A 15,428-nucleotide genomic window follows, 5' to 3' on the forward strand; every position below is an offset into this window, starting at 1 on the left:
CATGCAGTTTTTCCACCTCAAAACCTATTTTGGGGAGGTTCTGTTAACCTCTCTACTTAATATGACTGGTGATGATTTGGCAATAGTTTGTGTGTGTTTGTTTATGCATATATGTACGTATGCAAAAAGCCAAAAACAAGCCTGCCTTGAAAAAGAAAGATGAGCATTCTAAATACAAGGTACTGCAAAGGACCATCAGTCTGATTTAAAAAGTTAGGCCATGCAATGTGTAATGCTAATGTAAAATGTAATTGCCACAAGAGGCTATGAAGAGGGACAGAAGGGATGGATTAAAGCATATGCTGATAATTTTATTAAGCATCTCTGCAGTTTAAAATGCATAACAGTTAACAAATAACATTGGTTATAGTGTAAGCTGTTTCCACCCAGAATCTTCTCTACAGGTTTTTTATTTACAATAAGCCAAATGCAGAATATAATGTTTTTGCCTTTCTCTGAAACATGTTTTAGTTACTTAGAGGTGGGATATTAATTTAGACGGACCACTCCTGCACTCTGTTGTTGCTATTTCAAACATTAATAGACATTTTAAATGCTAGACACAATTTCCATGAAGCCTATTCCTATTTCATTTCAGCTGGAGTTATTACTTTGAAGTTATAAATACCTTGAAATAGCACTGTACTTAATTCTAATGAGATTAAAATATTCTCAAACATCGTAATCTTCCATTACAAAAAAAACAACATAAAAAAACTTTCCCGAACTTCTGTTAATGTCTTATATAAAATATTCCTTTTTTGGCATGTGACTAGTAAGATTGCTTGCTTTTATAGATAGTATAGATCCTTCAGAAGAAGTGTTTTGGTGTTGGAAATGTCTTCCCAAATGGAAAAGCAATTTACTAGCAACTGAAATCCATAGCAAGACATGTTAAAAGAAAAGACCAGAAAAAATCTTATGTACATTTTTCTTTCCGATAATGATTTGATAAAGCTTATGCAAATTTGAGAGTGTAATTTTTTTCCATGCTAAAAAACAATCAGTTATCTGTAAGTCCTTCTTATACATGCCATTATTTTAAGACCTTGGAAATGGAAACGCTTTTCTTTATTGGGCAGAAGGTGGGGCCCAGGCAATGGGAACGTGCTGGTTTACATCACCTCTCTTCTACTGTCATAACATCTGTTTTAAAGCATGACAAGATAGTTGTTTAAGATTTCAGTGTGTGGTTTCTAACTGCCATACTTCACAGTTGCACGATAGCCCCCTTGAACTAGATAAAAAGGAAAAAATCGTTTTACTAGCTTCAGGTAACCCTCTTACAGTGAAATGTTTTGCTTTCAGGCTGACCAGAACCGTGCCTTGCCAGGCCTCATATTCAGCTTTGCTCATGAAGTCATTCCTTCGTTTTCCAGATAATTTCTCTAAAAATCATCAGTTCTCTGGACAATCAAGATTAAACTGTGTTAGAGTTAGAGGTCATATTTATTATAGAACTGGGAATTTCAAATTTGTATATATGCTTTTTGTTTAATTTGGGAAACAGTAAAATTGAATAGTGACAGTAAAGATTAAAGAAATAAATTCAGTAAAATAAGTTGGTTAGCTGTTATTACTTTTTCCTAAAATTACTAAAGTGAATGTTGCATATTCATAAGTGTTTCTAAGTTTGAAGATAGGCTGCTGAGTGAAATGAAGATCAGGGAAAAATTTGCTTAGTTTAAAATAATCACAGTAAACTTGCTGTGTCAATTAGCCGAGGGAAACATTTCTTAATGAAGTAGGCGATAGCTGAGGGAGGGGGAAGTATTTACTTAGTCTGTAACTTCTTTAAAAAAAATAATCTTCAGTAAAGTGATAGGCGTATGAGGTTTTCTCTAACACATTCCTGGAACAGAACTCTTCTGATCTTTGAGCACAGCCTAGGTTTTGTATTCAAAAGGAAGAAATGTAACATTTCATAGAAGTAGTAAGGGCAGATACCAAGATTAGATAGGCAGCAGGAGTCGTCAAACAGATGCCAAAAGGAATAAAGAGATTAGCTTCTCAAATGACAGCAAATTGGCAGGGGGTGTATTTGATTTATCTCGTGAACTCCTCCACTGCTTGCAGATGGAGCTGCTGTGGTGCTAGGGAAGCTAAGGTCAGTTGTTTATGTTTTTCACCTTCAGCTAAGGATCAATGCTGCATTGTGAAAATGCAGCTCTTGGGATGTAAATCCACCACTTTTCTTATACTAAAAGAGTAGTGTTGCCACATTAGCTTGTCTCTATTTACATCACTTTTGGCTATGGTCTATTTACATCACTTTTGGCTATGCTCAGAGCTAAATTTTCAGTCCTGATGCTCAGAGATTTTATATATTTCTTTCTCTGGCTACCAGAGATTTGACTGGTGAGAATCTCAGCCATAGTTTCCTTGTTCTGGAAAGATGTGTTTACAAAGTAATTAACTTAAGACCAATTATCCCTTAAAAGGCCAAATGAGGAGACTATTAAAAGTACACAAAAAGCTCCTTCATCTCCTTGCATAGCAGAAGCAATGCAAATGTCTATTTTTTAAACTTGGGGTTTGCAACACTTTATCTAACCTCTGTGGCATGGACTTCTTCTGAAACAACTAGCTAATTCTCTGCTTGGTCACTTTTCAGAAAAGTTTTACAAAACTCTTCTTGTTACTAAATTCAAACTTTCCCAAAGTTTCTACATGGAAAAAAAACAAAAATAATAAAGAGAGCTTTGCCTGGAACATTTCTACTCAGATCGGGGAGGGAGGTAAGGAAATGCTCAGCCAGTAGTTTAAGATTTGGGATAATATATTGGTAAGAGTTGTGGGTAATGGTTGAGCTGATAGATTGCCACAATGTGGCATTCGGGATCATCCATGAAATCCTGTTTTGCCTGACTAAAACCAAGAGGCGAGTTGGTTCATGTAGCTGCTGTAAACATGAAGTTACAGACTTTTCATGGCTTTTGCTGTTTTTTCTTGTGTCAGCAGTCTTGCTGTTTTTCCTCAGTGTTTTTAAAAGGTCTTAGCTTTTGTCCTGGTGCAGAACAGGAAAGCTTGAAAATATTAATGGAATGAAATAATTGTTTTCCTCCAGCATGCGCTGCTCTAGTTGTGCCTTATGATGGAAGACAAATTAGTGAAGTCAGATCAGTTACGCAGATTGCACAGAAGTTGTTTATCAGCCTGTTGGGAGGTCAGAAGGTGTTACAAGAGGAAAAGATGAAAACATAAACAGCAGTGCAGCACTTTTGGCAAATAAAAAAGGTCATTCTGTTTCCTGGTCCGTGTAGCCATGCACATCATAAACAGTTGGTAATGCTGCAATGTGTTGATTATCCCTAAACCCTCGCTGCCCTTGACAACTCCTCTCGGGCATTTGTGTTTGTATAAAAAATTTGCATCAGATTAAAAGTTTTCAGTCTTTTTTTTTCTACTTCATAGAGTATTTAAAACTTTCACTAGCTCTTCTCATTCTTTTGTTTCCATTCGCTCTGCAGTGAGCACAATATAATTAATATTGTTAAACAGAATAAAACTACTCTTGTTTTAACACAGCAAATTGCTGTCAAAACGTTCTTTTTTTATGCTACGTGTTTTAGGCCTCTGTGTTCAAGTGTAAAGCACTTCATGTTTTACAGTGTAAAGAATTGGCAGTTGTACCTTTGTCTTAGGGATAGATTATTTTGGTAAATAATTTAAAAAGTGAGTTCAGTAGTGTGGCAGATTACTGAAATTTCTGCAGAAATGTAAATTGCTGTATGTTCTGGGCAGTTGAAACAAAAACTACAAATTGTCTTAAACGCTATGGTTTTGAAAATGCACAGTTAAAACTTGATGGTCAGAAATTTCCATGTTGTAATACAGCATGCACTTGAGTCTGCTTTTAGAAAATGCTTATGCCTTACACTGTATGCGCTGTGCAACACGTCCCGAATGCATCTTTCTTGTAACTAATTCTGCTGTGCAACAGACTATATTGCTTCAGAGAAAAGCCTTTTTCTTTTTCAAGAGAAGCAGACTGCAGATATCCTTAACTTCTCTAGATATTATCTACAAAACCTGCAATTTTAATCTATTATATTTTCTAGACTTTCCTAAAATTGCTTATTTCCTTTGGTTGGGATCTTTTTCAGGATAAATATCAAAGTGAGGCCTGAACTACATGGAAGTCTTTAAGCAGTTTACTTCATTTACTTAATTTCTAAATCTTTCTTATGAAAACACGGAAAAAAATGCTTTCTCTATCAAAGCTTTACCAATTGCTTTTCCAAATGTGCTCTCACTTTTCTTTATTTTCGTCCATTTTCTGTGGTTTTTTTTTTTAGCTTGTTTGTATTTCATGTATAATAAAACAGAGTCTTAGGAATTCAATAAATACTTTATTTAGTAAGGACATATCTACAGTATTAAATCCTAAAATAAAAAAAGTACAAAATCATCCCCTACTATATTTCTTAGACAAATGCTAAGCATTTTTTGCATATATTCAAGTGTCCCTTGACCCTGCTCAGCCTGCTGTATCTGAAAAGTTGGAAACAATTTTTTTTTCGAGCCCTGCTTTTCAGAATTTTTCTTGCAGTTTTTGGTGCTCGACTTTTTCTGCCTTTCAGTTTTGTTTTTCTTAAATTATATTATCTGAATCACAGAAGCCTTATCATTCTTTCTGCTGTAGTGGGTGGAGTGTCTTTATGGGGCATTCAGTGTTTTTTACCGAGTGCCCTTTATAGCTCAAGTCTCTTCTGCAAGGAAATATTATATTGATTTAATTTAAATTGCCTCTGAAGATCATGTCTGTTAAACATGTGGAAAAAATAAGCATTCATTTAAACTGATTCAGTGAAACCACAACAAAGTCTCACCTTTGATGTAAATCCAAGCAATATTTTGTAGGAGGAGCATCTCTCTCTATGTTCCCGTATCAGTCGCACTAATCTAATTGCTAATCACTTATGCAAACGCCCTAAAAGCTCTGCAAAACATAACAAATTGGAACTCGCACAGGGTCCAGCACTAGTAGATGGCTCACATGAATCCACCAGTATTCTTGCATGCCCTCTTTCATGAAGAAAGTCCGTTTTGTTTTGTTTTGTTTTGTTTTAAACCATCTTTTTCCACCCAGAGGATCTTGAGCTTTTGAAGGCACTAAGAACTCTGAGAAAACAAGAGATTCCCGGCACTTGGAGTACCTGAAACGCTAGCTCAGTCTTTGCTGGACTCCACGGAAGTGGATTCAATTTGATATCTAAAGGAAAACTGCGTATTTTTAAAAAAAGCAATGATAAACTAGCTGTCAACATACCTTCTAGGTTTGTGTACATTAGTGTGTCAGAGAAAGGGCCTCCTACACTCGAGAGCTGTCGTGCATTTTGGGTAGTTATTGTGACCTGGGCCTCGGATCATGTACGGTGACTGTACTGGAGTTTGAGATTTGATAAAGAGGTAAAAGTAATATGTTCCTTTAACTGCATGTTGATTATATGGAAATAAAGACTGAAATTCTGGTATGCTGAACTGAGCAATGAAATGCTTGGCCCGGATTTCATCTGACTTCTTTTTCTCCCTGTGGAGATTCAGATCTGTAAGTGAAGAACTACCCATAAAACCATGGTAAGAAAATATTGGATAAAAGTTCACTCTTAACAAGGCTTTAAAATAGCATATTTACTAAATAATTTTTAACTTAAATACACAGATAGCATTTTATAGGCATCCTACCTTCTTTTCCTCTGCGATGTTAGGGATGGTTAAGCTGTAGATTCCACTTGTTGTTAGGCCAGATTTAAATGCTTCAGCACAGTCTTTGAAACTGATTTGTTCCTCTTTAGCTATGAAGTTGTTTTTAGCTGCTAAAAATAAAAAGAAAAGAAAAGAAGTTGCAAAGCAGTAATTAATGACATAGTAAAAAATATGCCTCGCCCTAGAAGAAATGTCAGATTGAGGATTTAATTATATGTTACTTTTTTAAAAAGTTGTTTTGGTACAAGCGTGACTGCTTAATGGGTTCAAAAGAGATGATACCCATAGGTATCTCAATAGGTTGAATAAGAAATCTCAGGATATAATTTCTCATTCAGTTGAGCAGGTTCTACTTCCGTTGCCTTCTCTGCCTGCATTAAAACCTCAGGATTAACTACTATTGCAAACACACCTGTATAGAAACTGTTTATATTAATAATGATCTTTGGCCAGAAATCTGTAAGGTGGTGAAATGTAATAAAAAAGTTGTGAAATGTTTTATAGCACAACTGGCCAGAATAGGTTTTCTATGGTAGTCCAGCACACTCCCATAAGGAATCTTCCTTTCTTAAATTCATTTATCTAAAAATTACATTTTTAATGTAATTTTTTAACCCTAAGCCACCTTGTTTTACAGAGCAGTCTAAGGTTCATCTTTTTGTTCAAGTCTTCATTAACTTTGGAGGTTGGAATTTCCTGGCATTTAGCCTGCTGACTGATATTTTATACTCACCCCTTTGGTGGTTGGTTCTGTGTATTTTCCCTTTTTAATTTCATCTGCGGAACACAGCCAATCACTACAGGGTTTTAGATGCTTTATAAATGTATGCTTATGTTATTGTCGCTCTAATGTTCTCTTCAGATTGCTTATTCATTATTTACCTGTTTACATTCTTTGCTTCGAATATAAAAATAACACATTCAGTGTTAATTGATTTTCCACACTCTATTGTTTGTATACCGTCTTAAAAGCTCTCCCTGCTAATTTTGTCTTTTTGGCAAACATTCATTATTTTTCCACTCTAGCTTTAATGGTGTTGTAGCGAACACGACTTTGACTTGTTTACTTATTTGTGCACTAGCTTAACAGATAACATCAGCAGGAACATGCACAGCCTTCATAATGGCATTTAAGGGAATAGTGCCAGATAATAAGGCAAACTTGCTATTGCGCTTTGTTTAAAAAGACCTAGAAAAACATATTATTTAGGGCACTATAGATAGTGCTCGTTAAACACTTTTCCATATTGTGCTCCAACTGTACTGTAGGTTGTGTTTCATAATTTCCAAATGGAGCCAACTATCAAACAGCTATAGGAGTCTTGCTTGAATATTCAGGCTGAATGAAATGGAGAAAGCAGAAACAATATATCAAATGCTTTTCTTGATCAAAGTAATAGTTTAGGGAAATGTTAAGCAAACTTTTAATAGAATAAATAATGTAAATTTCTGTTACAGTAAAAAAAAAAAATCAGCATCCCAAATGTAATTGGCCACTGTCTTCTGGGCTGCAAATTCTACTTACTGAAATCTAACATAAAAGCATGTTTTGGTTCTACTGCTGAAGTATGAAACTGAGTCCACCGATGCCCTTTTCAGTTGAAAAGCTGTTTTAAATTCTTCCTAGTATTTCGTTTTAATCCTTTTAGATGTCCTATACACTCTGTGTCTCTCCAGCCCTGAGAACTTCAAAGGCCAATCTTGTAGATTTTTTTACTCTTTTATAGAGACTATTGGTAACTTCTCAATTTGTTAAAGTTCCATACGAGACATTAGCTCACTTGCTTAACTTGTGTGCAGCCATGACCTTCATTTTATGGTTTGTGTGCTCTTTTCTGTAGTATGTGAATCTTGATAAATGTGGGAGCTGTAGTTGGTGGCTATGATGTGCTGCAAAGCTGTTAGGCACATTGGGGTGATGTAATGTATAAAATTGGCTGAGTGATTTTTAGGATGAATTAGGATGAAAATTTCAATGAAAAATTGGGGGACCTGTGGGAATACCTGCTGCTTTCTGTGGTCTGGTACTAAGGTCTTGAGTGAGCTCCCATTCCTTTGCTCTTAATGGCCACTCCTAGTTGCCTGGTTTTGATCAACTCTGTGCACGTGCAGCAAGGCCAGATGGGAGAGGCCAGTTATAATGCAGGCTCCTGCAGTAGTAACTGTGAGGAAGGAAACTACAGGCTGACATCATGCAGTCTAACCTGGCTGTATGGTGTGTGTTACAGTATTGCATGGAATGAATGCTATGTCAGATAAAGTATATTAGGCATCTCTAGTTTGCTGGACTATTGGAGAACTGGGTAGGTAGAGCAAAGTAAAGCACAGAAGATGAGCAAAATGTTGAAAACCAGTCCTGTAAGACTTCCTTTACCAGTAGCCGCAAAATAAGTCTTCTAACTCTGTCATAAAAACATAATTTTTGAGAAGCTGAAAGATGGGGAAAACAGTTGTAAAAGATTATAGGCAAGAGAGCATACAAGTTAATATAACTCCAGTGATGTCTGCGTATCTGCTTTTACTTACAGTTTGGTGTAGATATCATAGTAAGCAAGTTATGAACAGTCTCCATCAAATCATGTTGCTGTTTTTGCAGAGCTGAGTTGTTGACTGTAGCTGTAACCAACTGTTTTTCTAGTTCTTCTATAATAGAATTTTGTCTGGATACTAATACTTGAAGCTGATCCTTTTCATCTTTTATTGACCTTAGCTGAAGTGTGTGCTTGTCTTCCATCTCAAGAACTCTTTTTTCTAGAAAGCTGAAAGAAAGATTGCAGTTGGGGTCTCAAGAAACAGTTTTGAGCAGATATAAAGAGTATTAAGCCTGTTGCAGAAGTTACTTCCTTCTTTATAAGGGCACCCTTCTAGTCTTTGATGCTATACATACAGTAGAAAACTGAAGGAAAGCTGGTTTGGTGTTTACATCTGTCCTTCAGAAAAATAAATGTTAGATTTCAGTACAAATAGTTACTCCATGATGTGTTACCTGCCTTGAGTTTTGGAGCTGCCCGAGGAAGTGGCTGCTTGGAAGATAATTTAATTGGTAATGATTTTGATACAGACTTTGAGAATGCTAGTGTTAAAAAATGCACAGTCAGATGGGAGAAGTTGGCCTAGAATTCTTGATTGTATTACTGAAAAAAAAAAGTCCTGAACATTATGTTTCAAGAAGATGAACTCAATGATAGATCATCTTTTTTTAGGTAAGAGATAATGCTTCTATGTTTACATGGGCTTTTATGGGGGTAGTTTAATGTCTGCTGAGTTCAACACAAAAACAGTGATGTTCTTAAATTCAGCATTTACTTTGTTTTCCATTGGATAAGGATGCTTGTTTTATTAAACTGCTAGAGAAAATCTTTAGGGAGCATATATAAATACAGTAGAGTAGTGAACACAAATGTCAAAACATGTCTCAAGCTTTTTTTAAGCTAACGCTTTTTAAAATAAAAAGCACTTTGCACATATGGTACTCATTGAAAAACATGGCTTTGAAGGAGAAAACACACTGTTATTGCTGCTTTGAGATTTCTTCGTAAACTGTTTATTGCCAAAAGTAAAATAAGACCCCAGTGATACGAAGCTGAAACTAGCTGGGAAACAAAAACGCGGGGTGGGGGGGGAGCATCTTTGGATAGCAGCAATGGTTAGGAGTAAAAGTTGGATATCAGTCTGAACTTCAAAAGATAGAGTGGCTAGGAACCTAAAACACAGTAGTCTGACCTCTCTCATAAGGTTAAAAATAATGCAGTAATGCTATGATGCTGTATTAGTATAGCTGTGTATTAAATGAAAATAGAATTTTAGTTAGAGATGTGTTTACACTGGCTGGGTTTGAAGCATGTTGCATAATTGATAATTTCATCTAAGTAAGTCTAAGGAAGAATATAAAGTGGCTACTGTTCAAAAGTATTTCAGGTTTTAACCTGATGTTCTTTATATAAAATAGGACTTTAGGTAGTGAAGAACCATATGTAATCAGACATGTTTAGTTATGGCTTTGCTAGGAATAAACAAATGCCGCAGCTGTTCCTCGCTGAAAGTTTATGGCATTTAGGCTTTTGATCATTTGAATTGGGATAGGGGTTTGTTGAGTCATTTAAGCACTTTAGGAAGTCCTCCTTCTTGTCCGTTTGCATTTATGAATAATAAACTGAATAAACCTGCAGCCTCTTTACCTGAATGAAATACGTTAATGATACGTGACTACCCCATGAATCAGGTAAACGCATGTATTCGTTGTGTTCATAATAACAACAGTCCTGACACAATGATTTTCCTATTTTCACTCAACTAACGTTATTATTGCTGCAGCATGCTGACATACATTACATGGTCTAATTCAAGTGACGTATAGAAAGGCGAGGAAGACTGGCAACACCTGGCACACTTTTAGTGTCTACGTTTCTGTTAATAAACTGTCATTGGGCTGCTGTGGTTTGTTCTCATCACCTCACCTGTGTGAGGTCAGCAAGCAGATGGGTTCAGGGACTTGATCTGCTCGAAAATCCATCTATTTACCTTAGCGAGGTCTCGTGTCTGATGGCACTGAAGCAAAGTACAAGAGAGACGACTGCTAGTCCTGAATTATAGGTCAGCTTAAGTTGTCACAGTGTTATATTTGTAGAGTATAACCAAAAAGTTGTGTTCATAAGATCTTTATGGAAGAGTGAAATTCTAGTTGAAACAAATGCATTTACTAAAGTCTATCTAACATAACAGAAAACTAATGCTGAGGTATAAAGGGGTAGAATAAAACTAAGAATTTATTATAATGTTTATAACTGCAGTAATCAGAATTCACAAGCAAAATCAGCATCCACACATCCTTGGACACTCTGATGTTATTGGAATTTCTGAAAACAAATATTCTGAAAAAATGTTAGTAACAATTTCAGTTTAAACAATTAAATCGCAGCAAGGATAATAAGCCAATATATTTTAGTCAAAAGCATCAACAGTGGTGTTTTTTATATTTTAGATAGTAAATATGGGGCCTTTGGGGACTTCTCCGACATTTTAGCTGCCAGTTCTTTCTGTATTTATAAAAATATTGGGCTCTTTCTTCATTGGGAAAAAGACTTTTGAAATGGGTGCAATTGGAGAAGCATTATTTTCCTACTTCAATACTTTTGTTTCCAAAACCCCTAGAAGGGCACTTTACAGAATAAGTATTTTGCTGGCTCGGTAGGCAAGCTTACCTGTTTTTTTCTTGTAGTTTAGTTATCTCGTTCGTCTGATCTGAGATCTGTCTTTCTAATTTGTTTGTTGAAAGAGAATGCTCCAAAAGCTGAAGTTCAAGTCTCGTCGTCTGGTTTAGTACCTAAATAAAAAATATTTTAGAAGTATTTGAAAACCAAGACACGGCTTTTTAACAAATTGCAATTTCATTATGTGAAGTCATGCAAATCTCTATTTATGACTACAATTTTAAAGCTCTTTGTCTGAACAGGAATGAAAAATGTATAGAGTGCAATTTTGTTGTTCTCTTGGCACGTATTATTGGGAATATTTTAGTAATATGTTATATTTCTGATAAATGGCTGAGGGTTACTATGTCCTTTAATTTGATTGTTGTACCTTCCCCTCTGTTTTGATATCTTTATTTCATTACTAGAATTATTGTGTTTATCATACAGAGAATAACTTAAATTGAGATGTTTTCTCAGATTGCTTTAGAAAGACAGTGTTGGGCTGCTTGTCTGATCTCAGTCTACTTTGGGTGTCTTTCATTAGTTGATGTTTTGGACCAATCCTCTGAAATCACTAAATATTTCCATTTTAATTATTTAAGTGCCAGAATTTAACCCATTTTGCCTGGAAATAAGTATTTTGCTCAATCTTGAATTATATTCTAAGGTGTTTATCCTGTGACCACATTTTTGTCTGACTTACTCCCTCTCTTTCAATTTTCTCTCCATACATATTTATCCCAATATATGTATTTTCTATATTTTTAGTGGTTAAATTTATTTGCATCTTCAAATGAAGAAATGTTTGTATTAGGTAACACGAAAGATACTTTTTGCTCTGTATTGTATTGCATTACTTTGAGGCTTGTTTTCTAGAAATATTCCTCATTGTTTTAGAACAGCTTTTTTAATTTCATCTGAATTTGGCTTTCGTTGGCAGGAAGAATTGATTACTCATGTCCTTCATGTTAAACAGTCATTCAGGACGTGATTTCACACTTAAGTGTAATTGAAAATTATTGCCAAAAGTAAGTGTCCTTGAGAGAGCAGTTGTTTGGTTAATTTCCTTATGTTGTTAATTAAGCCCTTAACCCAGTCACCAGTAATTTCAAGCCAAGAAGGAAAGTTACGGTGATGATATTCTTCCTGGAAGCCAAAAATAATGGAGTAATTTCCATAAAGACATTACTGTGAATGAGTAAATACATTCTCTCAGCTTGTATGAAGCTCTAGGCTCACTCCAATAGTTAAGTTCTGCGAGCCTCTAATCTATGAGCTCTCAGGGTGCCATGGCTTTTTTAGGTTGGAAAATACTAGAATTCATTGGGTGAATTCTACAGATTGTAAAATGTCTAGCAAGGATTTTAAATTCTGTGTGTTTTTCAGATTATATAAAACTAAGTGCTATATCCTATATTCAGTATCGTTCCAGAATTATGTATCTGAATTTTCCGTTCTGAGAAAACTACCAGTACACAGCATTCTGCATTAATTAGCTTTGTACTTATGCTAAAAATTAGAATATATTAAAAACTTTCACTCTATTTCAGATAATATTTCTCTTACTATGTTTTTCAGTTAAAGCAATAATTAAGTATTTCTTCAACTATTTTGCTTGAAATCATCAGCGAACAGTGTGTTTTCTAGGCAAGTTTACTTCAGTGTGAATCTACTTTTCTAGTAGTCTCCTAATTCTTTTTTTTTTTCCTTGCTTGATTCATCCTTTGATATATCCCTCTTTTAAATAACAATAATACAGGGCATTGTGCTGGAGATGAAATGTTATCCCACTTGCAGCATGTCTGAAAATGTTACATAAAAAGACATGTTTTTATTGATAAGAAATTAAAAAATGGAAAAATAAATATAAAAACCTTCTGGCATAGTGAACTGAACAAAGACAGTGTCTGAATGAATATTTAACAGGAGAGAGAACAAATAGGGTTGTATAGAAGCATCCTATTACCCAATTAATGTTTGGATATACACTAGTATTTGCAAGTATGTTATCTTTAGGGAAGAATGTAACAGTTGTTTTCCTAGATGTACTTAAACCCTCCTGGCCATAAGGGGAGTCTGTCAAGTGTCAGTGAGCTTGGGAAGAGGCCGCTGCGAATGAGAGACACCCGTGCTCGCTTCAGCAGGGCACAGCTCTCGGTTTGACTGCTTGCCTCCTAATCGTTGCATATTTACAGCACTGCTTTTGTTAAAGCTCTATTAAATGTAGTCACAGGCCTGGGGAAGCAGAAGCATTTTTAGGTTGAAATTTGTTACTTACTTGTGCTTCAACATCTGTTAATTTGCGGGTCTGCTCAGCTGTTTGATTTAATAAGTTTGTGCCTATTTCAATCATTACTGCAGTCTGGTTCTGCACTGCAGTTTGCTGGATCTCTACCATTTCTTTCTTCATACTGTCTTGGATGTAATTCTCAAGCTACATGGGAAAGGAAAGAGAGAAGATAGTTGCATTCTTTAAACGTGGGAAGGGGGGCGTTTACAGTGAGCCTGCTGGCTGCCTCGTTAAACAAATCTACTTCTGCTCCTTGTCCCTTATCCCTTTTGGTGAGGTTTTCCATTAAAATTAACCTCTGTCAGTGGCTACCAGTTTTTTCAACCCTGTAATGTGTAGATTAGTTCCCCGAGGCCGTCGTGGCGACAGCACCCGGCAGCGTTTGAATCCCCCGCTGGGTTCCCTCTCCCACCGCTGCTGCCAGGCGAGGAGCTTCACCAGCTCTGGCAGCGCTGGGAATGTTTCAGAAGACAAAAGCTCAGGAGTTTAGTCATCTTCCTCTATCTAGGCTTCAGATATTTTGAAATGCATTTTTTATCACGTGAGAAGAAGTCACAGAAGAGGTCAGATGCAACACTGTTATATGCGTGCTTTTATCAGAGACACTTTCACATAACTATATGAAACAGAAGAGCAACCTATAAATTCTTTGCATAATATTTAGGAAGACAAAAAGCATTTAAAATATTGATTCCATAGCTATTTCCATAGCTAAACTATAAGGCTTTTTTTTTTTTTTGTGGTAATCACTTTATAACAGAGTACATGTCTTTCAAGGAACTGATGAGTAGAAGGAGAAAATTCAGTAGATATTTTATGCAATTTTTTTTCATGTGTCCGAAAGATCCAAAACCATTTTGATTTTACTCCATGCTTCTTTTAAATTATGTTCTGAATAACTTTTTTCAAATAGTTCATAGCTCTTTCATGAGGCTTTTGTTTATCTCTTAAAAAGCCACGCCACATGATTTCTTTCTTCTTTCTTTTTTTCTCTCTTTAACTTGATAGGGAGAAATTTCTATAATCAGATTTCTGGTTCAAAAACCAGTGATTTCACACTTCTGCTGGCCTAAAAAGTTCTGTTTTTTTTTTTAATTTATTTACAGATTTCAGTTAAATTATATATGTACTCTGTTATTCAAGTTTGCTACTAAATGGTTTCAGAAAATGGTAAGCACAGGAAAAAGCACGCACAGAAAAAAAGAAACTTGATTTTTTGTGAGCAAGTACTCTATTTTAAAGAATTTTCTCTAATTCTAAAAATCTGCTGTAAAATAAGCCATGCACATAAATTAGTTCTTTTTGAATTCAGTTTAAATCAGGTTGCAATAATTAGAAATAGACACTTTTTAACCAAGTCTATCTAGTTTAAAATTATAGGTTAAGCTTTAAAATTAAAACTGCTGCACATCTAAGCAATTAGTGAGGTTACTTCAGAATCCAGGGAATGTTTTCAAAAAAATACTCTGGCAAATCTGAACCTACATGTATGTGACTAACTGCAGTCAAAACTATCTTCAAAATAAATAAATAAATAAACCACTGGAGTTTGAGCCACAAGGTTTAAATGAGTCATTTTAAGAGGGAAGTCTACTAAAGCGGGATTGAGAGATGTGGAAAACTCAAGTTATCTTTTCAAAATGTGGGAACTGTATTTTTTTTTTTCAAAAAAAAGGATCTGGGAAAAAAAAAAAGCTTTTTTAAAAAAATAAATCGTAAGTCATCAATCCAAGCTTCTGGAGATTATGCAAGCAGAGACATTTCAAAGCAATAATTAAAAAACCCTGTTTGCTGAAGGGTCAAAGTTTTGCTGAGGCTTTGGTGCTTTGGAGCTACTCAATCTAATAGATCTACAGGACAAAATACATCAAAAACAATCTTGGCCTGGGTTACTGTTAGCCATAGACTCTTAATATATGGCTGGACTATCAATTTGACTTTCTAGCCTCTTGGTAAGAATTTTTTTGTCTATGAGGTATGTTGTGAGGTTCTTCGGCAGCGACGGGGATGACTGGGGGGAAGACTTCAGACAGACTCGTGTTCAGCCTTTGCCTGTTTCCCTATGCTCCCCAAAATGCAAAAGCCTTGTGGCTTACCTGGTCATGCTGTATGGGCTAAATATGGCTTTCCTAGATCATTTCCCAGGTCATTTCTTGGAGTAATATAATTACTATATCCATCTCTGAACTTTTTTTGTATAGTACTGATTATTAGAGCTTTTTCCTTTATATTTTCAT

At 35.5% G+C, this 15,428-nt stretch overlaps 2 protein-coding genes across 3 annotated transcripts in view; one reads left to right on the forward strand and one right to left on the reverse strand.

The window, feature by feature from the left end:
• MCPH1 (microcephalin 1) overlaps positions 1-15,428 on the forward strand; it is a 116,886-nt gene that overhangs the window by 49,706 nt on the left and 51,752 nt on the right. The gene's annotated exons all lie outside the window — the stretch shown is intronic.
• ANGPT2 (angiopoietin 2) overlaps positions 1-15,428 on the reverse strand; it is a 41,983-nt gene that overhangs the window by 8,104 nt on the left and 18,451 nt on the right. Inside the window, exons 2-5 of one of the 2 annotated variants that reach the window (XM_010228740.2) lie at positions 13,180-13,335; positions 10,911-11,032; positions 8,236-8,468; positions 5,689-5,819 (exon numbers count right to left, since the gene is read on the reverse strand). In XM_010228740.2, the coding sequence (XP_010227042.2) occupies positions 5,689-5,819; positions 8,236-8,468; positions 10,911-11,032; positions 13,180-13,335 (642 nt within the window). The remainder of the gene's footprint in view (positions 1-5,688; positions 5,820-8,235; positions 8,469-10,910; positions 11,033-13,179; positions 13,336-15,428) is intronic. The other variant, XM_088530613.1, reaches the window with a different exon arrangement.

The sequence above is a fragment of the Tinamus guttatus genome, unplaced genomic scaffold (genome assembly GCF_059628265.1).
Source record: "Tinamus guttatus ecotype Peru unplaced genomic scaffold, ASM5962826v1 Tinamus_guttatus_pri_ptg000383l, whole genome shotgun sequence".
In the NCBI taxonomy this organism is placed as follows: Eukaryota; Metazoa; Chordata; class Aves; order Tinamiformes; family Tinamidae; genus Tinamus; species Tinamus guttatus.